The 25889-nt window shown below is 40.5% G+C and overlaps 1 protein-coding gene across 4 annotated transcripts in view; it reads right to left on the minus strand.

Annotated features, from left to right (window-relative positions):
• PIK3CB (phosphatidylinositol-4,5-bisphosphate 3-kinase catalytic subunit beta) overlaps nt 1–25889 on the minus strand; it is a 352397-nt gene that overhangs the window by 147331 nt on the left and 179177 nt on the right. For all 4 annotated transcript variants that reach the window (XM_030217213.1, XM_030217212.1, XM_030217211.1 and 1 more), the window contains 5 exons: nt 17594–17761; nt 14908–14997; nt 12818–13066; nt 11469–11565; nt 380–510 (listed from right to left, as the gene is read on the minus strand). In XM_030217213.1, the coding sequence (XP_030073073.1) occupies nt 380–510; nt 11469–11565; nt 12818–13066; nt 14908–14997; nt 17594–17761 (735 nt within the window). The remainder of the gene's footprint in view (nt 1–379; nt 511–11468; nt 11566–12817; nt 13067–14907; nt 14998–17593; nt 17762–25889) is intronic.

A 25889-nucleotide genomic window follows, 5' to 3' on the forward strand; every position in this document is an offset into this window, starting at 1 on the left:
GGACATTTACCTCATTTCAAATTGCTTACATACAATAGAGTACTGTGTATTCATGCAGAACAGGCTTATTTCTCTTCAAACTGGTTAATCAGACTGATACCACTGAAAACCTTGTTACTGGAGCTGACAGACCAAGTTACAGTAGGCATCTGTTATCTGTTCCACAGCCAACATCATTCACAATAAGCTCTTTGAGATTGTTTTTCTGAAGCTGGAAAGAACCTGCGCGAGAGGCCGCCAGGTACATCCTGTTCCCGGAATACATAAGTAGCACAAGTAAAAGGCAGATAGAGAAGAACTCAAAGCAAGGTAGAAAATAATTTACTGTAACAGCCAATATTTTCCAAGGATTGCTGCATGCCTTTAACTGTCATCTTACCTTGTCAAAAGGAGGATAGTAAATAGCCAGTTTTGAGTATTCTTGGAATTTTATGTACAAAGCTGTTGCATTTTCAGGGTAAGGGTTTGTTCGCACTGTTCCCATTGGATTCAGCATTTCTTCAAGTTCATCTACAACAAACCAGAACAAAATCTGCTTTTAGCTGTAAAGACCAGGTTTCTATGAAACAAGAGAAGTGCACATGAAAAATTATACTGAGCACTGAAAACATTTTGGGTACTGACAGGCAAAGGAACAACTGAGTGAACTCCCTCTAATCAGCTGCAGAAACTAAATTTCATGATATTCAACTTTTAGGAACAAACTCACAAACTGCAAGTAGTATTTTGAAATACACAGCCAGCAGAAATGTTGTACCGAATGCAAGACTGTCAGCATTCAATCACAGATACCGTTAACAGTCTTGCCCTCTTTTGGGTCTCCCATTTGAGAAGAAATAAAATGGATGATCTGCAGGTAAGAGCATTTACAGTGAGTTGGCTCAAGTAAACCAATGGTCATCAGATGAGATAGTACCTGATGTATTCATTTTAATAATAGTGTCAGAAATGGATTCATTTTAACAAACACAAACTGAATGTATTATCCCATAATGGCTGGTTTTAAGGCACAGAACAGAATTCAAATGCCAAAACAAATTACAATGTCTCAGAGTGTGGCATTATTAATTTCATATTGAATCAAAACTGTATAACCATATTTTGAAATGGTACATAACATAAGAGTAGCTATACTGGGTCACACCAATGGTCCATCTGGCCCAGTATCCTGTTTCCAACAGTGGCCAAGCCAGGTTACAAGTACCTGGCAGAAACCCAAATCATGGCAACATTCCATGCTACCAATCCCAGGGCAAGCAGTTGCTTCCCCATGTCTATCTCAACAGAAGACCATGGACTTTTCCTCCAGGAACTTCTCCAAACCTTTCTTAAACCCAGATACGCTAACCGCCATTACTACATCCTCCGGCAAAGAGTTCCAGAGCTTAACTATTCTTTGTGTGAAAAAATATATCCTTCTAATTGTTTTAAAAGTATTATCATGTAACTTCATTGAGTGTCCCCTAGTCTTTGTACTTTTGGAATGAGTAAGAAATCGATTTACTTCTACTTGTTCTACATAACTTAGACCTCAATGATATCTTCCATCATCCATCTCTTTTTTAAACTGAACAGCCATAAGCTCTTTAGCCTTTCCTCATACGAGAGGAGTTCCATCCCCTTTATTAATTTGGTCACTCTTCTTTGAACCTTTTCTAATTCCGCCATATCTTTTTTGAGATACAGCGACCAGAACTGAACACAATTCTCAAGGTGAGGTCACACCATGGATCGATACAGAGGCATTATAGTATTTTCGTTCTTATTCACCATCCCTTTCCTAATAATTCCTAGCATCCTGTTTGCTTTTTAGGCTGCCGCTGCCACACATTAAGCAGAAGATTTCAACGTATTATCTACGACGACATCTAGAAACGTTTTTTTCTGCTGCTGACCCCAAGGTGGACCCTAGAATCACGTAACTATGATTCGGCTTGCCTGCTTTTTGGTCCCATTGCTCCCATTTCTAGCTTCTGTCTACCTCTCCTTTAATCTTGGGGGGTAAGGGAGCTTGCACCTTTAGTTATAACCACACACTTTCTTTTGAAAACCTTCCTTTTGAGTCCATTCTTCAATTGCTTATATCGTATGTTAAATTTACATAAATTAGTATAATGCTTGTATAGGTTTCTAGTAACCAATAAAAAAATTCCCACAGGGATAAATCAAACAGCAATTGTGCAAGGTGTGAGTCTAATCAAACAAATCTAATATAATAAAACGCACCCTCAACGTTCTGAGGACAACGTTCTGTGAAGCCGTGAAGCCTTGAAGCCATGAAGCCATCTGACGTCACTCCCAGGCTGAAGGGTTCGTGGATTCGTGGTGTGAAGCCTTCAAGCCAGCCAGCCGTCTCTGCCCCGCCCTCGCCTCAAACCAAACAAATCCGGAAGCGAAGCGTCAGGGAAGGAGGCGGCGCTCCCGACGTCTAGCCTTCCCTTCGCTGTGTTCCGCAAGGCGGAACACAGCGAAGGGAAAGCTAGACGTCGGGAGCGCCGCCTCCTTCCCTGACGCTTCGCTGCACGAACCGCCACGGAGGTAAAGTTAAAACGAAGAAAGAAAAAAAAAAGGGATGCATGGATGCGAAGGGGGGGGGCATGGATGCGAAGGGGGGGGGGGGGAGAAGAGGGCGGGCCAGGCTGGGACATGGGAGAGAGAGAAGCATGGATGCGAGGGGGGGGGGGGTCATGGAAGGGAGAGAGGGGACTTGCTGGAAAAGGATGAATGGAGGCGGCAGGGGACAGAGGAGCATGGATGGGCATGGATTGGGAGGGCAGGACTAAGGGAGAGAGGGAATTTGCTGGATAGGGATGAATAGAGGGGACAGATGGGCATGGATGGATATGGATTGCAGGGCAGGCCTCAGGTAGAGAGGGCAATTGCTGGATATGGAAAAATGGAGGGGCCAGGTGACAGATGAGCATGGATTGGAAGGGCAGGACTCAGGGAGAGGGAAATTGCTGGATAGGGATGAATGGAGGGGACAGATGGGCATGGATGGATATGGATTGCAGGGCAGGCCTCAGGCAGAGAGGGGAAATGCTGGATAGGGAAAAATGGAGGGGGCCAGGTGACAGGAGCATGGATGGGCATGGATTGGAAGGGCAGGACTCAGGGAGAGGGGAATTGCTGGATAGGGATGAATGGAAGGGACAGATGGGCATGGATGGATATGGATTGCAGGGCAGGCCTCAGGCAGAGAGGGGAAATGCTGGATAGGGAAAAATGGAGGGGGCCAGGTGACAGGAGCATGGATGGGCATGGATTGGAAGGGCAGGACTCAGGGAGAGGGGAATTGCTGGATAGGGATGAATGGAAGGGACAGATGGGCATGGATGGATATGGATTGCAGGGCAGGCCTCAGGCAGAGAGGGGAAATGCTGGATAGGGAAAAATGGAGGGGCCAGGTGACAGAGGAGCATGGATGGGCATGGATTGGAAGGGCAGGACTCAGGGAGAGGGGAATTGCTGGATAGGGATGAATGGAGGGGACAGATGGGCATGGATGGATATGGATTGCAGGGCAGGCCTCAGGCAGAGAGGGGAAATGCTGGATAGGGAAAAATGGAGGGGCCAGGTGACAGAGGAGCATGGATGGGCATAGATTGGAAGAGCAGGACTCAGGGAGAGGGGAATTGCTGGATAGGGATGAATGGAGGGGACAGATGGGCATGGATGGATATGGATTGCAGGACAGGCCTCAGGCAGAGAGGGGAAATGCTGGATAGGAATGAATGGAGGGGGCAGGTGACAGAGAAACATGGATGGCCATGGATTGGGAGGGCAGGGCTCAGGGAGAGAGGGGAATTGCTGGAAAAGGATGAATGGAGGGGGCAGGGGACAGATGGCCATGGGTTTGGAGGGCACGGCTCACACTCTCTCTCTCATATACAATGTCTTTCTGACTCTCACTCTCACACACTCTGTCTCACACTGTATCACATTCACTCTCTATGTGCCACACAGTCACTCACTCGCTTGGTCTCATACACACACTCTCTCTCACACTGTGTCTCACATACACACTTGCACACACTCTCATTCTCACACACACACTCTCTCACAAACACACTCACACCCAGACTCACTCTCTCTCTCACACACTCACACTTTCACTCTGACTCTCAAACAGTCACTCTCACATACACTCTCCCAAACATACACACTCCAAGGAAAACCTTGCTAGCGCCCGTTTCATTTGTGTCAGAAACGGGCCTTTTTTACTAGTTAGTGTATAAAGAGGAGACCTCAGTGTGAATTATGAGCCACAGAAACAGACCAATTTTTGGTTGTGCCTCCTCAATATTCATAAGAGCAAATAATGATTTATACATTCACTCAGAACCACACCATCATTGGGCTCCTCGTGTGGCAAGTGCTGACTATTTAAGCACTTGCTACATGAGGAGCCCAATGATGGTGTGGTTCTGAGTGAATGTATAAATCAATTTATTGTTTGATTGAACATACACCTCACACAATTGCTGTTTGATTTATCCCTGTGGGAGTTTTTCTTTTATATTGGATTGATATGGGATATTACAGTCATGTGGTTTCTTCTATTTTTTTTAGTTTCCAGTAACAGCAGCAGATTTTCTGAAATTCATAATGATGGGCATGGATAAGTAAAACCTTAAAACACCAATACCCCATCAGAAATGAAATATCAGGAAAAATCACCAGTAAAATTACTAGCCCCTTTCCAACTGAATTAGTTATGCTATGTGAAATAGCAAATTGTGCATATCAATCAATTTTGCATGACAATTTTTAATGTAATTTAAATCAGCAAGATTTATCTTTATGCAGTGAGAATATCTTCTACCATAAAAGGGGATATTTGGCACCTATTCAGTAGTTTACTTGTTGCAGTTAATTCTCTACTTCTATTATATGCTCATAGTGATTTACAAATCAGTACAATTAACAGATTTAAAATGATCTATATGGGATTAAAACAAACAAACACACACACACACTACAACAACAGACAAGAGAAGTCATTAGATTAATACCCTGCAATATTCATAATATGTAATATGGTGAAGAAATGTGCATCTTCGTATTGTATCATAGATATTTGCCCTGCAATACTTGATGAAAAGGGATCCTGATAATTCATATATAGGCTGACACAATGGCTAAAAGAGCCATTAGCAAAGGTTAACTTCCCTAGTTCTATAAGGGCTATTGTACTGATCCCCATTCCAATGAATCCATATATATAATACAGCACTAATATTACCAACTATAGACCTGTTGCTTCTATTCCTTTCCTAGTAAAGGTGATGGAGGGGCTGGTTGCACAGCAGTTGTCTGAATATCTGTAAATGTTTGACATTCTTTGTGTATTTCAATACAGTTTTAGAAGAGGCTTCGGTACCAAAGCCATATTAGGAACTTTAGTGCATGAAGTTGGATTATTAAAGTGGTCAGCAAACCTTATAATGCAATGTGACCCTTCCAGTGCATTAGATCATGATTTATTCCTAGCGATTCTAAGCAACTTTAGGATAAGTGGCAAAGTTTGGAACTGGTTTAAAGGTTTTCTATCTAGCAGGATCTATCAAGAAAAAGTCAGAAACTTTATCAAAATCATGGAGTGCAGTTTCTGGCGTGCCTCAAGGTTCCCCTTTATCTCCACTATTATTTAATGTCCTCATGTATTAATTGAGAGAAGAATTAAGCAGGAATGGGATTAGATCATTTATTTGCATTACCTTGGGGATCTTGTTTTTCCAAGATATTAAGATCATTAAGGTAAAGTTAAAATTATTATAGCACGCTTCCACTTAAACTGTTCACAAATGAGACGTTCATAAAAAAAAAATCAAGGACCTTAACAAATCCTGACAAAGTCTGCAAACGCTTGGGGGGGGGGGGGGGGGGGGGGGGGAGTCCACATCATTATATGGTACAAAAAGCCTATAAAAATAGTCGCCTTTATGCTTATTCAGACTTGTTATACCGCTATAAAATTGCAGAAAGATTATTCCACAGTAGCGGCCCTGCCACAGAAAAGGTTGTTGCTGTTGTTTCCACAAAATATACTTCCGTTAATAATGGTACAGACAATTGTCTTGCACGTTCAGACCTAATATTCCTGACTGGTCTATACAACTGCACTGCCTGCGATAAACAGGAAAAGACTGACAGCTTGAAAAAGGAGTATCAAAATCTTATACTGTAGTCTATACAACACTGGTAACCAATGCAACTTTTTCAGCCCCAATGTTATATGATCAAACTTAGCACATCTCAAAATCCTGGCTGCTGAATTCCGATTCACCTGCAAAGCTTTACATCATGGGTGCAAATGTGTTTTTAGTGGAAAATTGGGTGTATTTAATAATCCTTTAAAACTGAAGAATGAAAACATTAAATTCCTGTTACATGGACCAATGTACAACCTACCAATTTGTCAATTTCTTAATACTGGAGACAATAAATTTGTATTTGAAACATCTTTAAAGATATTAGGGTTTCTTCTGAGAAGTTCCGAGAGAAGAGGACATTCCTCTGGTAAGTGAACACTATTTTGTTTTGTGCTTTGGGAACTTAAAGATTGGGGTTTCAAGGAGGAATTGTAGGTTAGTGATAGGTAAAATAAAAACATAAAAAGCAAATTTTATCAACTAATCTCCATAGTCTTTTCCACTTAGTTTTAAAAACTCTGTACCACAGCATTAACAGATTTAGCAGGCACTGCAGGATTTAGTTTAGTTTAGGGAAACCATCCAGAACGTATTAAAAATTTGTTCAGGGCCTTTTGGTTTGGGATGGGATGGGATGGGATGGAACACCCCCCCCCCCCCCCCCCCAATCCACCAATGTCTTTGTGACCAGCAAATACTTTGCATAAGATCCCTGCCCTTTTTTAATTTAAAAAAAATCCACATAAAAGAATGTGGTTTGGACTGTTGTACCATTGTTCTATTAAAATCTCATTTTTTTGTTTCTGATGACTTTAGTCACCTTTTTCCAGAGATGTTGAGAGAGAGAGAACCACAATGAAGTTCCAGTGATCAGGACTTCCAGCTTTGCTACCCATGTGCAACAGAACTGTGAAGCCATGATACTAATGCTAGGGTTGTGAACATTATGTGTAAGGGAAAGATGTATGGGGAATGTTCTGTTTAGCAGCGAGGATAGCTGTGAGAAAAGAATGCAGAAAACATGCAGATGGAAGAGTTAGCTTGCTTAAAGAATTAGACATGTTGACTTTGCATGTCCATAGTTCTTCAAGCCCTGAAACTTGCTAAAGCACTGGAGGTCTGTTTTCCAAGTTTCATAGGTACTCTTTTGCATATAAAAGTGCTTCTGGCTTTCCCTATTGATTTCAAGGGAGGTGGGACAAATAAATGTCTTGACTATAAGCAGATAAAGCAGTAGAGAGATAGCAATGTTAGCAGGTTCTTGACTTCAATCAGGGCTGTGGAGTTGATACAACAAACCTCCAACTCCAATGCCTCTATTTTTCTACTATCTGACTCCTACTGATATTAGTCTTTTCATTTTTTTGTCCTGATGGTAATGAAGCCCCATCCAGTGCATCCCAGGATGCACTGGGTAGGACAAGGTGCCACCATTTTGAAAGCAGTGCTAGAAGAGAAGGGAGTATGCTACTCCCTCCTCCATCAGGGAGGTATGGAAGGGGGGAGGGGACTGCTAGACCACCAGGTGGGGAGGGGGTTGGGTTTGTGGCCCACTGGGTCACCAGAAAATATTTTATGGGGTGTGTGTGTGTGGGGGGGGGGGGGGGGGTTAGGGGGGCTGGAGATCCACCAAATCTCCAGCCCCCTGTGCTGGGGGGGGGGGGGGGGTCAGGTCTTCTGTTGGGGGGGATGGGGGCCTGCTAGCAAGCAGATGCATGCTAGACAGAGCTCCTCATTCCTCCCAAATGCTCTGTAAACCCTAATGCCAGCTCCGAGCTGGCGTAGGATTTACAGCAGTATTAGCACACTAGTTTGGTGTGCTGCCCGCTGAGCACTGGGGAGGAATACGTCCCTGTTTAGTATGCACTTGCATGCTATTAGCATTCAGAGCTGGCAAGCACGTTGTTACACGCGCTTGCTGGCTCTGATCCTGGGACGCAAGCAAATGCGGGTGCTGGTCTGGTGTTAATGGCCTCTAGCACCCGCGTTTGCTTTGATCATCTGGGCCTGAATGACCATTTCTTCCCCTCTAGTAACCTTTAGCACAGTCTGTAACCCAACTTTTAATTTCAAAAATTTGTATGTACTGGACTTCCCACTATTCACCTTAATTTATCAATTTTATGCCAGAAAGGAGGCTACAAATAGTCACAGCAATGACTTTGCAGATTATCAAGAACTTTTATGGAAGCATCTCCACTTTCATTTTTAATACAATTTGCCTTTTTTCCTCAATAGCCAACTGTTGCATATTTAAACCATTTTACATTGATGCCATTTAATGCAATGGAATTTCTTAAATATCAAGTCCCCTAATTGGCCTGTTCAAATCAGAACTGGTTTGATTTCAGAAGATTCTGTCCTGGATAGAACCTGGAAAGATGACCACCAGTGAACAGTGGATACTGTGGGCTACAGAAGGCAATGACAAATTGCAAACATCTGCAACATTATATTAAGAAAAGGTCAAGGACTAGGATTGCACAGCCTGCCACATTCAAAAATGTATATAGAGAGGAAAGGAATAGCTATAATAGTCTAGAAAACTTTACATAGTTTTAGTAACATGCAAACATAGAAGGTATTAAGGTGCTCATTTTCAAAGCACTTAGACTTACAAAGTTCCATAGGTTACTATGAAATGTTTTAAGTCTAAGTGCTTTGAAATACATCTCATTGTAACCTATATAATTTTGTAAGTCTGTGTGCTTTGAAAATGAGCCTCTTATTTTCAAAACATTCAGATTATTAAAATTCAGAACAAGAGTGTATTAAATACCCAGTCATTATGTACTGTGTCAACAGAGTTTATTGATTCTCAAAGTGGCTTAAGGGTAATACATGGTGAAATGTGACTTAAAAACGTTATCTCATATTTTCATTAAATAAACTGGTATGCCCCAGTCTTCCACACAATTTTTTCTCTTATTTTTATATATCAAGAAAAAAAAAGTCTATAAAATGCAAGAAATAAACAGACAATTTGGATGACTACTGTATAGTTTAAAAGGATATTAAGAAAAAAAAAAGTTTACAAACCTCAAAAGGATAAAAGTTTTGGTTTTGGCCTAATTAGAACCGAGTTATTGGAAAGAAACTATCAATAGAAATCAAACAAAGTAAAACATGGAAAAGAAAATAAGATGATACCTTTTTTATTGGACATAACTTAATACATTTCTTGATTAGCTTTCGAAGGTTGCCCTTCTTCGTCAGATCGGAAATAAGCAAATGTGCTAGCTGACAGTGTATATAAGTGAAAACATTCAAGCATTACTATGACAGTCTGACAGGGTGGGAGGATGGGGGGTGGATAGGAGGTATGCATGGGGACATCAAAGCATATCATTGATATTCTAACAGGATGGGTATGGATAGGTGAGGGGTGGGGTGATCAACAGAGACATACAGCTTTATGCTTTATGGTTTATAATGGGCTAGGAACCCCAGATCCTTGTTAAGCCTTTCTGTTGGGTGTTAAAATATTCAATCATTCTGACTTCAAAGGTCTTACGTTCTTGTATGGTTTTAAAGTTACCTTTCAGTATTCTCACTGTGAAATCACTGGTACAGTGTCCTGGTTCTGTGAAGTGCTGTCCCACCAGGGTGGGGGCCCTACTGGCTGTATTGTTCATGTGATGTCTATGTAAATTGAATCTTGTCTTAAGCATCTGGCCTGTTTCTCCAATATAGCATCCTTCGTTACGTTTTTTACACTGAATGATATATACCACATTGGAAGATGAGCAAGTGAAAGATCCCTTTATGTTGAATATCTTTCCTTTGTGGATAACTGTGGGGTCCTGTGAAATATTTTGGCATAGTTTGCAACTGGATAAATTACAGGGACGTGTGCCCTTCTGTTCCTTTTCAGTCTGTGATGGAAGTTTACTTCTGATTAGCTTGTGTTTTAAGTTGGGTGGCTGTCGGAAGGCCAGTACTGGTGGGGAAGGGAATATCTCTTTCAGTTATTCATCCTCCTGGAGTATAGGTTGTAGATCTCTTATGATTTTCCTCAGTTTTTCCAGCTCTGGATTGTATGTCACTACAAGGGGGATTCTGTCTGTGGATTTTTTTCTCCTTGTATTGTAGCAGATTCTCCCTGGGTGTTTTGAGGGAGGAGGCAATATTCTTGGAGATTATTTTGGGGTTATAGCCTTTCTGTTTGAAGGATGCAGTCAGGCTTTTAAGGTGTCTGTCTCTGTCCCCTGGGTCAGAGCAGATACGGTGGTATCTTGTGGCTTGGCTGTAAATGATGGATCTTTTTGTATGTGAAGGATGGAAGCTGGAGTTGTGGAGGTAGCTGCATCTGTCTGTGGGTTTCTTGTATATAGATGTTTGTATACAGCCATCACTGATTGAGACCGTGGTGTCCAAAAAATTGACTTTTTCTGGGGAGTAGTCAATTTTGAATCTGATTGTAGGATGGTATGTATTGAAGGCAGAATAAAATTGTTTCAGAGATTCTTCACCCTCCGTCCAAATCATAAAAATGTCATCGATGTACCAGTAGTATTTTAGAGGTTTGGTCTGGTGTGTATTCAGAAATGTCTCTTCCAGCTCAGCCATAAAAAGGTTGGCATATTGGGCTGCTGTTCTGGTGCCCATCGCAGTGCTCATTATTTGTAGATAGATATCATTGTTAAAGTGGAAGTAGTTGTGAGTTAAAATGAATTTGATTAATTTTAGTTACTGGTGAGTATTGATGGTCCAGTGTGGATTTTTTTAGGAGTCTTCCACATGCAGCTATGCCATCCGCATGTGGAATGTTGCTGTATAGTGATTCTACATCCATCGTGACCAGAAGGGTGTTTGGTGGTAGTTGCTTGATATTTTTCAATTTATTCAGAAAGTCTGTGGTGTCTTGTATGAAGCTGTTAGTTTTGTGTACGAGAGGTTTCAGAATTCCCTCTATGAATCCAGATATGTCTTCCATGAGTGTGCCAATACCTGATACGATTGGTCTGCCAGGGTTTCCCGGTTTGTGGATCTTGGGTAGCATGTAGAATGTGCCCACAGCAGGCTGGTTTGGTATGAGTTTCTTCAGGTGAGGTTGCGCTTGTGTAGGAAATGTTTTGATAAGGTCTTTCAGCTGTTTTGTGTAATCCTGTTATGTCCAATAAAAAGGTATCATCTTATTTTCTTTTCCATGTTTTATTTTGTTTGATTTCTATTGATAACCTTAAGAGTGGACTAACACAGCTATCACACTCCTCTACTTAATATGGAAAGAAACTAAAAACTGAATATATATGTTTTTCTATAAACCTTTCAGAACTGTAACACTATTCAAGACTATGGTTTGTGTCTTACCAGGAAATGATGACCAGCAGTGTAAAGTGATGTCACCAGTCTTTAGTTGTCCTTTAAAGTCAAAGACCATGGTATTTACCCATGCTACAGGATAGTGCTATTAACAGGAAACAAATATTAGCCAAAATTTCAGTTGCATATATAGTGTTTGATTGATATGCACAATCTTTGTTCTTTATTTATTGACCAAGTTGAAACATTTAAAAAATAAAGGAAATTAAGGAATTTAAATTAACAATATGCAGCATTATAAACTTAAGTTTTAGTGTTAACAAAAGGATCCCAATTGCCAATAATGTCCCACTTTGCATAGCACTTTTTAGTACTACTATTTTTGGCTGCTGCACATTCATAGTATACACGCCACCAGAGATTCATCAATGAGCATCTAGCTCCTCTCAGCTGCACAAGTTTCAGGGCAATAACACAGACAGCTTTCATTCAAACATGCTTTCATTCAAAGATATTTTTCCTGTTGAGTCTATGGGGAAAAAAAAACCTGTTAGTGAATAAAGTCCATAACATCCATCTATCAATTGGTGATTTTTGATAAGTTTAGCAGAATTACCAGTGCCAAAATTACCGGTGACGAAATTATCTTCCATATAAATTGCACATTGATATTCTTTAGATTTTTTCTCTCACATTCTAAGATGGTAACATTAAAGAGCACTCCTACAACAAATGGCCAAGAGATACTCCACTGTTGTGATATACTCTGTACTTCCTGGAATTTTGTAGCCTGCTTCAAGTGATTTACAATGGCATGACTACACTATGAGCAACAAAATTCAGAAATGGACTTAAAGATGTCAACTCTCAAGCTTTTATTCACTTGTTAAGAATAGCTACTGAGTAGGCTCTACGGCTCTAATACTTGCTCTATTCCCATACAATAGCCTGATGATTCTGATTGTGCAAGTCTGTAAAAATATGAAGCCACATTGTTCATATTTGCTAATTGCTAGTGATTTATAGATGAACAAAATGCCTGGAGTGTCAATCAGCAGGTGAAAGTTCTTTGCATACTTTGTCAAGTAGTACAGAAGACATTAAAAAAAAAACCGAGATGCTGGTATTGTGAACTTTGCAACTCAGACATTAAAGCTTATCACTTATTTTGCAAACACACATCTCTTACTGTCTTTCTACAATTGTAAAGATCTAACAAGGGTATTGTCACTGATTTTCAAAGAAGTGATAAACCATGCAAAAGCCACCACTACCAAATTTTGGGGCACATTTGAGTGTATTCTATTAAATGACTACAGAACCTATTGAGCAACCTGGATAATTTCTATAAATTATTAATTCTAATCGGCAGTATATACAACAAATAAAAGTATTACCACTTTGCCAGCTTTTCTGATAGTTGGGTATTTTGTATTAGTAGTCTTTGTTGACTTTTTTGTCTTCATTTTATCCATCACGGCATATACTGCAAAGCAGAGCCGAGCCATTCGAGGCAAATCACAAACATTGATATCAAATTCTAATGTTTCATTCCAGATGTAGTCATTCCCTGCTGGTATTTCTGAGCTCACAGCTGTCTTACACAACAACTCAGTTCCATGGAAGAGGCCAGCTCTGGCCTGAACCTGTAAAGAACATGCCAAGACAAAAATCACAACCATGAAAATTATTTATTTATTTTTATTTATTTGTTGCATTCGTATTCCACATTTTCCCACCTCTTTGCAGGCTCAATGTGGCTTACAATACATCATGAATAGTGAACATATATTAGAAAATAGACATTTAGTGTTACAAAAGAATCTTGGGTAACATGATAATGATAAACATGATAGCGATATAACAAGCAGCTATTATAAGGCAATTCTGAATATATGTGGAGGAGTTGTGCATATTCACATTGGTTGGTCTTTGTGATATGTCTTGTTAAAGAGATGGGTCTTCAGTAGTTTACGGAAGTTCGTTAGTTCGTAAATCATTTTTATGTTGCGCGGCAATGCATTCCATAACTGTGTGCTCAAGTAGGTAAAGCTTGATGCATGCATTAGTTTGTATTTTAGACCTTTGCAGTTAGGAAAGTGTAGATTCAGGAATGTGCGGGATGATCTTTTGACATTCCTGAGTGGTAGGTCTATCAGGTCTGACATGTAGGCTGGTGCATCTCCGTGTATAATTTTATGAACTAGGGAGCATATCTTGAACGTGATGTGCTCCTTAACTGGGAGCCAGTGTAGTTTCTCTCGTAGGAGTCTAGCACTTTCATATTTTGTTTTGCCGAATATGAGTCTGGCTGCAGTATTCTGGGCTGCTTGAAGTTTTTTGATTATTTGTTCTTTGCAGCCGGCATAGAGTGCGTTGCAGTAGTCTAGATGACTGAGCACCAATGATTGTACCAGGTTACGGAAAACAGTCCTCGGGAAGAATGGTCTTACTCTTTTTAATTTCCACATTGAGTGGAACATCTTCTTGGTTGTGTTTTTTGCGTGGTTTTCAGTGTTAGGTATCGATCGATGGTAACTCCAAGAATTTTTAGGGTATCCAAAATTGGAAGGTTCAGATTTGGTGTGTTAATAGCGGTAAATTTGTTCTTGTTATGTTGAGATGTGAGTATTAGGCATTGGGTTTTTTCTGCATTAAGTTTCAGCCGAAATGCATCTGCCCATGAATGCATGATATGAAGACTTTGGTTGAAATAAAAGATCAGTAAAGAGAGCATTTTAAAAGCATGTCTGCATGCAAACATGTGTAAATGGTGATTTCAGAAAGCCACTATTTACATGTGAAGATCCCCACAACATAGATTTGAAGGGGCAACATAGATTTTAAGGCGTATGGTTTAGTTATAGTTTGCTTGGTTCAAAAACATCTCTGATTTCACACTGCTTCTTTTATTGTTTGTTATGTTAAGACTCCCATTATTCATATTCAGTATTTATTTATTTCTTGCATTTGTATCCCACATTTTCCCGCATATTTGTAGACTCAATGTGGCTTACATAGTACCGGAAGGCGTTTGACGGCTCCGGTGAGAACAAATACAAAGTGATATTGTGGCAGGATAAAGTTCATGTGGCAAAATCACATTTAGAGAAGCGTGCAGCGGAGGAATTGAATTATGTCCATATTCGTTTTTAACTGAATAGTAAAATATGCTATTTGGTACAGTTCTGGTTCTAATTACACAGAAATTTACCTGATGAGCTTTATCATAACCATGTGCACTACAGCAAGAAAATAGATTGTAAATGCTCGTACTTCACCTGGTTTAAATTTGATGTTAATTTGAAACTACCCTCATACCGACTCTACAGGCACTGCAATTAGCTGGATCACTAGAATAAGCTGTAGTGGGAGTAGCCTGACATGAGTTGAACTCTATGGCCATTTTTCATTCAGATGAGTATATGAGGTTAAGGAGGCTTGAGGTTCACCACATTCAGAATGTCTGTCACTACTTATTACTTACCTTAACATTTTCTTCCGCATTCACTTTGCTACCACGGACTAGTAAAATCTTGAAAGGACTACAAAAGTTCCACACACTCTGGGCCATTAGCTGCAGAATGAAGAACACTTTTCTTAACAAAAAGAACTACATATGTACATAAGCACCAATCTTAAAACTGGCTAAAAAGATTTAAAAGCTAAAACAAGAGATACATAGACAAGTGGTCTTGTGTATGCTTGACACATTAAATGTCTGAGGCAATGAAAATCAAATGTATCCTTATATCTCTACTTTGACTGTTTTTGGCCAGGCAGACTCCGCTTACATTTTGTGCATGTACATAATTTCTAAACTTGTTCCACTATTCTTAGAATGGGGGGGTGGGGGGGGAGAGAAGAGCAGTCCAATGCTCAAAAGCCATGAGCATTCATTTCTAGTTTATCACTTTCTTTAATGTTTCATAGTTGCCTTCTTAAATAAAGCTAAGATAATTAATCTTACCAAACTGAAGCCAAATGCACGTCTAGTCTAATTTGTCTAATGACAAGCCATGAAAATTGTGTGTACCATTAAGCCAAAACATTTATGTCAATTTTCAGTATGCCATTATATCCTGCTAGACAGTGCTTAATTTAAATCAGCAGCCTCATGAAAACCAACAAGCATAACACTAACTTAACTTATTCAAAATTACTCAGTTAACATGCTTTCAATAATTATCATGACATTAATACATACCAATCAGAGGGTTCTCCAACCATGAGAAGAATATTCAGCTAATTTCTCAGAGAGAAGTTCAGAAAGCTACAATATTGAAATCTTCTCTAGACCCTGCCTACATTTGTTGAGATTATTTTTCTTTCACATACCAGTTCTACTTCTAAACTATTAAAACAGTTAAAAAAAAAAAAAAAAAGAGGCGGCCAATTCTGGAACAAATATGGAAACTCAAAAAATATGAATTACCTAATATTAACATAATAATTACTCTTGGGGGAATTCTGCACAAAAAGTCTTGAAAATTCTGCACAAAACCTTTTAAGAATTCTGCAAAATTCTGCATTTATTTGTAATTTTGTTTGCATAAAATTCCCCAGCACAAATACCTGCCTCTTCCATGCTCCAGGACAGACACCACCTAAGCTAACAGCTCAAGCTTGATTCCTCCTCCTGCAGCACTCTCACTTCCTCACTAGCTTGTATTCCTCCGCTGCCAGTGCACACACATTCCATGCCTGCCAACCCCCTTTGCTTAAAAGACACCCAGAGCTCTCTCATATGCCTTCCTGTGGCAAATGCACCCCCCCCCCTCGAGTACACACCCCACCACAGTTCTCAGTCATTCTTTGCTCCCCACCCAGGTGGTGCATATCCCACCATGTGCTCAAACTTCCCAGTGCTCACAGCATCATAGCCCTCTCAAATTCACCCACACGCTCCCCACAGCTCTGTGCTAATCCCCCAGTACATCTATCTTCAAAGCCCTTTCTATCCCTAACCCCTTTAGCACATACACCGACACTCACCTTCCCTCCCTCTGCCACAATATCCCCATACTTTACCTGTGGCACCTAACTCTTGCTCTCCTCCTCTCATGTAACATTAGCACTCACACCTCTCTCGGAAACACTCCCTCCTCAGCTTGACTTTCATCTCCTCTTGCCCCTTGCACCACGAACTCTCCTCTGCACTCAGCTCACTTTATCTCATTCATTTCTTCTGGGCTGCACTCCCTGCGCAGCACTCAACACAAGCAGAGCAGCTGTCTTCTGCTTATCTACTGCACTGGTTCTGACTGCTGAATCTGAACCATAAGGGATACTGTAGAGCCACATGGTTCAAATTCAGCAGCGAGAAACAGCATAGTCAAACAGAATGTGGTCTGACATGCACCTGCTCCTCCACTTGTGTACACCAGGGGCAGGAGAGAGCTTAGATCGATCTGCAGATCTGCTGGTCATTCTCCGGGTACACATTAATTCTCCTTCCTGTACACTAATTGATTTGATTTGTTTACTTTATTTTGTCTATTAGATTGTAAGCTCTTTGAGCAGGGACTGTCTTTCTTCTATGTTTGTGCAGCACTGCGTACGCCTTGTAGCGCTATAAAAATGCTAAATAGTAGTAGTAGTAGTAGCTTAGGAAGGGAGTTCTAGGGGTTTAACCAGACCAGAGTTGCTGTGCTTTTGTGGGCACTGTGAGAATTTTGTGTTGAAAGTGCTGAATTATGCATGCAGTATTCAGGAGGAGAATTTTATGTAAATTCTGCATTGTGCAATTGTGCAGAATCCCCCAGGAATAGACAGTGCATTCATTCCATATACATATTTCCTAGAAGTAATAATGCACAGATAATAATGAATTCAATAAGGAATATACGAGTATGAAAATAACAATGCTACTTGCTGTATCAAAGTTGTTTCCAAACCCATCCAAGGGGCACTCCTAGCCAGTCAGATTTCCAGGACAACCATTATGAAAAAATACGAGATAACGTTTGTGTGTGCCTCATCCTTCACATGATACTTACTGCAGGTAGACTGAAAATGATTTCCTGGAGGCCTTCTGGGACAAGTTTGGGAATCACTAAAGAATTTCTAAATGTATATTTGCCAGAGGAAAACAGGTACATCCACACAATATTTTGTAGGATTTCATGCTCTTGTATTTAATTTGCAAATGAATCTGCAGCATCTCTACTTACAGACATGGTTCGTGTTTTTGGTGGCAAAGGAAGGGGCAGGTTGGTTGGTTTTCGTTTTATGGCTGCTTCAATTGCATTCATTTCCTGCTCACACATTTTCTTTATGTTGCAACATTCAACAAGTGTCAGCTGAGGCAGAGTCCGGTTCATCACACAGTTGCGGATATACTGAAATCAGAAGGAAACCAGTTGTTAGTAACTGATAATTTAAAGGCCTCTCTTTCAGTTTGGATCTTTGCTAAATCTAGCTGTAAGAGTTCAGATAGCCCTTAAACACTCCCTCTTCCCATCCCCTCTCTAGAAATTATGCATTAAAAGTGACACACTGGGAAGGTTGTAATTTACACCCAGAATTGCAGAAATAGGAAAATGAAGATGACTGACTAGCAGTCTCACTATCTTGAGGGCAGTTCAGGAAATGAGATCCTCAAAGTCTGATCCTTTTATCTGCAATGACTATTTGGTTTCAGTTGTCATCCTGCAAATACCAAACAGTTAAACACAAAGCTGGCCACAGATTTTTCCTTTGTAAAGATTATTTTTTCTTTTTCTACTATATTCAATTTAACTATTTGAATATTCTACATATAAAATGCTGGAAGCATGTCACCTTATCAAAAGGGAACAAGGCAAGCTCAAAGCCAGGTACCAGATTACATACTAACCGACCTTTATACTTCCCCAAATTCATCACTGCTTTCTAAATAAACCCTACTGTTACCACAGAACTTCATTGCTGTGCATGTCAATTAATAATTTTTAAATACTATCATGCATTACTAAACATCTCATCATTTCTGCAGAAAACTTCCTCTTAAAACTTATAAAACTATCTTATTTTATTTGTTGCATTTGTATCCCACATTTTCCCACCAGTTTGCAGGCTCAATGTGGCTTACATTATGCCGTAATGGTGATCGCCATTTTCGGATAGAGAATTACAAGTGGTATTGCATTAAGGCACATAAATGGTAAAGTAGAATACAAAGTGGTATTGCATTGAAGTTCCTGAATGATAGAATGAGTTACAAAATAAGTTAATCAACTATCATCGAAAGTTCATCTCCTGCATGAGAATAAAGTGGTAGTGCGTATTACGTAACTTTCAATAGTAGTAACGAAGGTTATCAATCTAGTGTAAAGCGTTCAGCTTTATCTAGTTCATGTAAAGCCTAGTTGTCTAGTATTTAAAATGGCTCATTATGGTATGCCTTTTTGAACAAGTTGGTTTTCAGTAGTTTTTGGAAGATTGTTAGGTCGTGCATTGTTTTTATGGCCTTTGGTAGTGCGTTCCATAGTTACGCGCTTATGTAGGAAAAGCTGGATGCATATGTGGATTTATATTTAAGTCCTTTGCAGCTGGAGTAGTGGAGATTCAAGAATGTGTGTGCTGATCTTTTCGTGTACCTAGTTGGCAGGTCTATGAGGTCTGACATATAGGTCGGGGCTTCACCGTGAACAATTTTGTGGACCAGGGTGGGAGCCAATGTAGTTTTTCTCTTGGGGGTCTGGCGCTTTCGTACTTCTTTTTTCCAATTATGAGTCTGGCTGCTGTGTTTTGGGCAGTCTGGAGTTTCTTAATGATTTGCTCTTTGCATCCAGCATAGATGGCATTACAGTAATCTAGGTGGCTTAGCACCATTGATTGTACCAGGCTGCGGAATATTTCCCTTGGGAAGAAAGGTTTTATTCTTTTGAGTTTCCACATTGACTGGAACATTTTCTTTGCTGTATTTTTCGCATGGCTTTCGAGTGTGAGATTTCGGTCAATTGTAACTCCAAGAATTTTCAGACTATCTGGAACAGGAAGTGTGTAGTCTGGGGTGTTTATGGTGGTGGGTTTGTTTGTGTTATATTGTGAGGAGAGAATGAGGCATTGTGTCTTTTCTGCATTGAGCTTTAGTTGGAATGCATCCGCCCATGAATTCATTATTTGGAGGCTGTATTTGATTTCATTTGTGATTTCAGTTAGATCGTGTTTGAACGGGATGTAGATTGTGACATCGTCTGCGTAGATGTACGGGTTAAGCCCTTGGTTCGATAGCAATTTGGCTAAAGGTGTCATCATTAAGTTAAAAAGGGTTGGTGAGAGCGGTGATCCTTGCGGTACTCCGCATTCAGGTTTCCATGGTGATGATGAATTTGATATCACTTGATATGTTCTTGCAGTTAGAAAGCCATTAATCCATCTAAGTACGTTTCCTCCAATCCCGAAGTAATCTAGGATGTTCGATAGTATTTGGTGGCTTACCATGTCGAACTTGCTGGACATGTCAAATTGTAGAAGTACGCTATTGCCGGTTGCAATTATTTGTTTGAATTTGGTTAGGAGAGTGATTAGTACTGTTTTGGTGAAGTGGTTGGACCGAAATCCTGACTGTGATTCATGTAGTATAGAGAATTTGTTTAAGTAATCTGTAAGTTGTTTGGTTACCATACTTTCTATTAGTTTGACTGCCAGAGGGGTGGATGCTGCTGGGCGGTAGTTGATTGTGTCATTTGTTTTTTTTTTCTTTAAGTCTGAGTATAGGGGTAAGTAGTATATTTCCTTTGTCCTTGGGGAAGAGTCCATGTTGTAACATGTAGTTCAGATGTGACTTGAGGTCTGTTATGAAGCGTTGGGGGGCAAATTTTATTAGGTTGTTGGGGCATATATCCAGTTTGCAGTGGGATTTGGCGACTCTGTTGATTGCTTGGGTGACGGTTTCTTCGGTTAGAAGATCGAAGTTTGTCCAGGTTCGGTCTGCTGGGTATTCATCAGGAATTGGGTCCAGGCAGTCAATGAATTTTTCGTGATCAGTGGTATTGAGTGGTAGTGTGGATCGTAGTTTTATAATTTTCTCATTGAAGTATTTAGCAAGGTTGTCTGCTGATGGGGTGTCTGTGCTGGTTGTAGTAACCGGTGTGGTGTCTAGTAATTTATTCACAAGTTGATAAAGTTTGTGTGTGTCTTTGTAGTCTGGCCCTATTTTGCTTTTGTAGTATATTTGTATTTTCTTTGCATTTCTTTCCATGCGTTGTGTGTATTCGTCTTTCATTTTTTTTCCATGCTTGTTCGAGTCTCCTAACTTGTGTTTTTAGTTTTTTCAGTTCTTCGTTGAACCAAGGTATCGAGATGTGTCATTGTGTGGTTCTTGTTTGTAATGGTGCAATTTTGTCTAATATGCTCCTGCATCTGTCGTCCCAGTTTAGGAGATAATGTTTGGAGTCAGTTTGTGCTATCCATTCATTTTTGTAGATCTGTTGCCAGAATGTTACAGGGTCAATTTGGCCTCTCGTGGTGTAGGTTGTGCGTTCTTGCTTGAGGTGTGTGCCTTTTTTTGCCACAGTAGGGCTAGGTTTAATTTGTGGTGGTCTGACCATGGTATGTCTGTCCATTTTGTATCTGTTAGTATAAGGTTTAAGTCTGAGGAAAGTTTGTGGGTGATAAGGTCAATTGTGTGTCCTTTGATATGGGTAGCTTGCAAGTTAGGCCAGCTGAGGTCCCATTGTTGAAGGAAGTCCTTGCATTCACGTGCATTGGTTGCGTTATGGTCTTCTAGGTATAGGTTTATGTCCCCTAATATAAGTAGATTGGAGTTAGATACACAGGTATTCGATATGAAATCCATGAAGTGTGGTTGGCATTCTTGCCAATTACCAATTATCTTAATACATGCTGCTCAAGAAAGATCTTCATGTTGGACTGATTAATTAACTGAAGAGAAGATGCCTATGGACATCTAGTGGCCACTTTCTGGGCCCATCTTAACTGCAATAGCCGAGTTAAGTGAACTAGAAACAGATACAAAAACAGTATAAAACTCATGGCTATTAACAAAATAAGTGACTTTCTCGTTTGAAATGCACAATAAGTTTGAAAAAATTTTGAAGACTTACGTATCTACGATTATAAGTTATAGCAGTGTTTGGCTGCACACACTGAGTTAAACTGCTATACATATTAAGTCCAATAATTTAGATAGGTGACTCTTGGGCTCATTTTTGAAAGAGGATGCCCATCTTTCGACATAAATCGAAAGATGGGCGTCCTCACAGGGTCGTCCAAATCGGTACAATCGAAAGCCGATTTTGGACGTCCCCAACTGCACTCCGTCAAAGGGACAGCAAAGTTCAAGGGGGCATATTGGAGGCATAGCGAAGGTGGGACTTGGGCGTGCCTAACACTAGGACGTCCTCAACTCATAATCGAAAGAAACAAGGACGTCCCTAACGAACTCTTGGACGACTTTACCTGGTCGTGTTTTTCTTACAACCAAGGCATAAAAAGGTGTCCGAAATGACCAGATGACCAACGGAGAGAATTGGGGATGACCTCCCCTTACTCCCCCAGTGGTCACCAACCCTCTCCCCACCCTCAAAAAAACAGCTTTAAAAATATTTTGTGTCAGCCTCTATGCCAGCCTCAGATGTCATACTCAGGTCCATCAGAGAAGTATGCAGGTACCTGAAGCAGTTTTAGTGGATGCAGTGCACTTCAGACAGGCGGACCCAGGCCCATCACCCCCACCTGTTACGTTTGTGGAGTAAATAGCAAGCCCTCCAAAACCCACCACAAACCCACTGTACCCACATCTAGGTGCCTCCCTTCACCTATAAGGGCTATGGTAGTGGTGTACAGTTGTTGGCAGTGGGTTTTGGGGGAAGGGTTTGGGGGGCTCAGCACACAAGGAAAGGGAGCTATGTACCTGGGAGCAATTTATGAAGTCTACTACAGTGCCCCCTAGGGTGCCCCGCTGGTGTCCTGACATGTCAGGGGGACCAGTGCACTACAAATGCTGGCTCCTCCCATGACCAAATGGCTTGCAATTGGTTGTTTCTGAGATGGACATCCTTGGTTTCCATTATCGCCGAAAATCAGAAACTACCAAGCCTAGGGACGACCATCTCTAAGGACGACCAAATTTCAGGATTTGGGTGTCCCCGACCGTATTATCGAACCGAAAGATGGACGTCCATCTTGTTTCAAAAATATGGGTTTCCCCGCCCCTGGATGGGGACGTTTTGCGAGGACGACCCTTTCGATTATGCCGCTCTTAGTAATTAGGAGCATCTTACATAACCGTAGGTGTTTATGGCAAGTTCACATTTTTGATGTAAAAGAGGGCCTGGTGGTATTTGGTATTAGTAGCAAACCAAGGCTAACAGAAGAGTAGCTTAAATGATTAGAGAAGTTAGTTACAAGCTAGGGTTCAAGTCTTGCTTCTCCAATTGATCATCTTTGTGACCATGAACAAATTACTTAACCTTCCACATCTTCAGGTACCACTAGACTGTAAGAAAGCTTGGGCAAGAAAATAATACATGTACCCAAATATTTAACTCACTTTGAGCTCAGGTTTAGGAAAGGTGAGTAATAAATCTAAAATCCAAAGCTGGTAGTACCATAGTTCAATGGAGGCCAGTTCCTATGAACTGGAAGCCCTAAAGAACAGGAGGAAACCACTGGATCAAACTAAAGCAGAGTAACAACCATAAGTCTTCATTTGATATGGAGATGCTAACTTTTTTTTATATATATACTAGTAAAAAAGGCCTGTTTCTGGAACAAATGAAAAGGGCACTAGCAAGGTTTTCCTGGGAGTGTGTATGTTTGAGAGAGAGAGCCAGAGTGAATGTGCGGGTGTGTGACAGAGTGACTGTCTGTGTGACAGTGTGTGTGTGAGAGGGCCCCCTCCCCTGTTCCTAATGCCCCTCACCCCCTTCCCTCCTTTTCCTCCTCCTTCCCACACTTTGGGTTCCTTAAAGCCCAGTATCCGGATACCCCACCGCTTTCCTCCTGACCCCTCCCCCAAGATGTAATACTTTCACGTCCTTCATTTTTTGTAAAAAGTGTCCTATCTACCCCCTGTGTACAAATGCCCGGCATTCAGATTGTGTTCCTCTCGTAAATTTTCATTTCTTTCATTCATTCAGAACTTGCCCCCCCCCCTGAACACTTTTGGTTCCTTCAGTCTTTTAAAACTGTCCTATGTACCCTGTGTGCTAATGGCCAGCATTGAGATTGTTTTCCTGTCCCAAATTTGCATGTCTTTCAGTCATTCACAACTCCCCCCCCCTTCTCCAGTTTAACACTTTCGTTTCCTTCAGTCTTTTAAAACTCTCCTATCTACCCTGTGTCCTAATGGCCAGCATTCAGATTGTTTTCCTTTCCCAAATGTTCATGTCTTTCAGTCCTTCAGAACTCCCCCCTCCCCCCATTTAACACTTTCGGTTCCTTCAGTCTTTTAAAACTCTCCTATCAACCCTGTGTCCTAATGGCCAGCACTCATATTGTTTTGCTTTGCCAAATTGTCTGTCACTGATGTCAGTGCGTGCCTGCCTAGCAGACCACTTCCGGCAGGCACGGTCCCAAGCACATCCTGTTGGAGGTGAGAATTATTATATAGGATTGCTTTGCTTACATTTGGGATTATCTTAGGAAAACAGGATTGTTTTATAAGCAAAACTGAGAGGTATTGCCCAGTGCCTTCTCATAAGAATCTAAAATATATGTAAAACAGTGTACCATATTGATGACCCAGTGACAGCATACTTGCATTTGCATTTCAGATACAATTTCTGTTACTTGATTCGGCTACAACTGATCTTGGGTTGGCTAAACTCAGAACCCCAGATACTGACTGCTGACATTTAAAGGTGTGCCAAAGGGTACAGATGCACCAGATTCTGAACCGAGGTGCGTTCCTAGGCTCTTCTCTGGAGGACTGCTGCAGCCATATCCAAAGTATAATAGGTAGGCAGAAGCTATCAGAGGAAGAAATATGCAATACCATAAATTAATGACCACAGTATTGTAGCTTCAAATTCACCCATCCAATAAGTCAGGAAGGAAGGTTAAACAGGTGTTAACTGAATGGGAAGGTAACATATCAGTGGAGGCTAGCCAGCAAAAAAGTGAAAAGGGCAGCAGTGGCAGTACTTGGGAAAATCACCAAGAACTTATGATTAGATTTAGCGTGCAGGTGGATTTTCAGGGAAACCTTTCTTTCAGTTGATACTAAGTTAGTCCTACCAAGTCTGAACTGATTTAAAATAAAATGTGGACATTGAGGAGAATGTTGTTGAACAAAAGTATGAAAGATTTGTTGTTGAATAAAAGCATGAAAGATGGGGTGGAAAGCTCCATGATTACAACAAGCTGTTTTAACACTAAACCAAATCTCCTGAGGCATGAGAAATTTGACGGACATTAAACATTAGCCAAAGGCAGGCTCCAGAAAGTCTGTGGGCAATAAGGGGGAGTAGTAAGTGAAAGCAGATGTTCTGCACATGATTAACAGTTTGTGGTATTCAGAGACTTGCACAGGAATGTTGTATGAGAGAATTAGTCAGAGGCCCGGTATAAAACTAGAGGGGAACAAAGAGGTAGTAAGCATTTTGAATTTTTCTTTATCTGTGTATAGCATTTTGATTTGCCTTAAGCTTGCTGTAAATTGCTTGTGTGTGTAGATATGCTTTGAGTATAGAAATGCTTCCTGACTACCCCTATTGATGGTAATCAGCTTGTACACTAAACAAATGAGTAAACTGTTTATATTAAATATGAAATTCGTCTGGCCTTCTCTACAAAAGTGGCGGCATCCTTTTATACAAAAGTGGCGAGCCAGCCAGGAGTAGGCCGCACACGGAAAAGAGAAGGCGAGACGAAGGACAAATTAAGTTGTTGTTAATGAAGTTTTTTACAGGATTGAAAGTAAAGCAAGCGTTGTTTAAACCTGATGATTTCTGTGCTCCACTGATGTGGGATTGATCAAACTACTGACGTGGACATACAGGTGATAACTCCTGGGCTTGCTAAAAAGAGAAATAAGAAGACGCGTGAGTAATTTGTTTAGTTTTGTAGTTTTCTTTTTTGTATATTTTCTTTGTTTAAGTGCATTAGTATATTTTTGTAGATTGTGGCTCTATAGGAGAAATTGTAATAGTCAGAATAAAATGAAAGGGAAAGGGGCAGATAAGAAAGAAAAGCCTCCTGTGTATGCTATGTATTTAGATTTAGATAGTTCAAAAAAATGCTCCCCTTTGCAGCATGTCATAGAATTATTCCCATTAGAAAAAAAACAGATTGAAAAGATACATGAGAAATGGATCAAATATGATGCAAAAGATTCTGTTTTGAGCTGGTCTCAGGATGGATCGTTTGATCGTCCAAAATTATTATCTCTCCTGAGCTATTTACAAGAAAATAAAAATAAAACTAGGCAGAAGAAAAGCTTAGAAAAGCATCTTACAATTTGGAATTTATTTTCTTTAGCAGCAGATCTGTTTCATGCTGATGTAGATAGGATACAAA

The sequence above is a fragment of the Microcaecilia unicolor genome, chromosome 10 (genome assembly GCF_901765095.1).
Source record: "Microcaecilia unicolor chromosome 10, aMicUni1.1, whole genome shotgun sequence".
In the NCBI taxonomy this organism is placed as follows: Eukaryota; Metazoa; Chordata; class Amphibia; order Gymnophiona; family Siphonopidae; genus Microcaecilia; species Microcaecilia unicolor.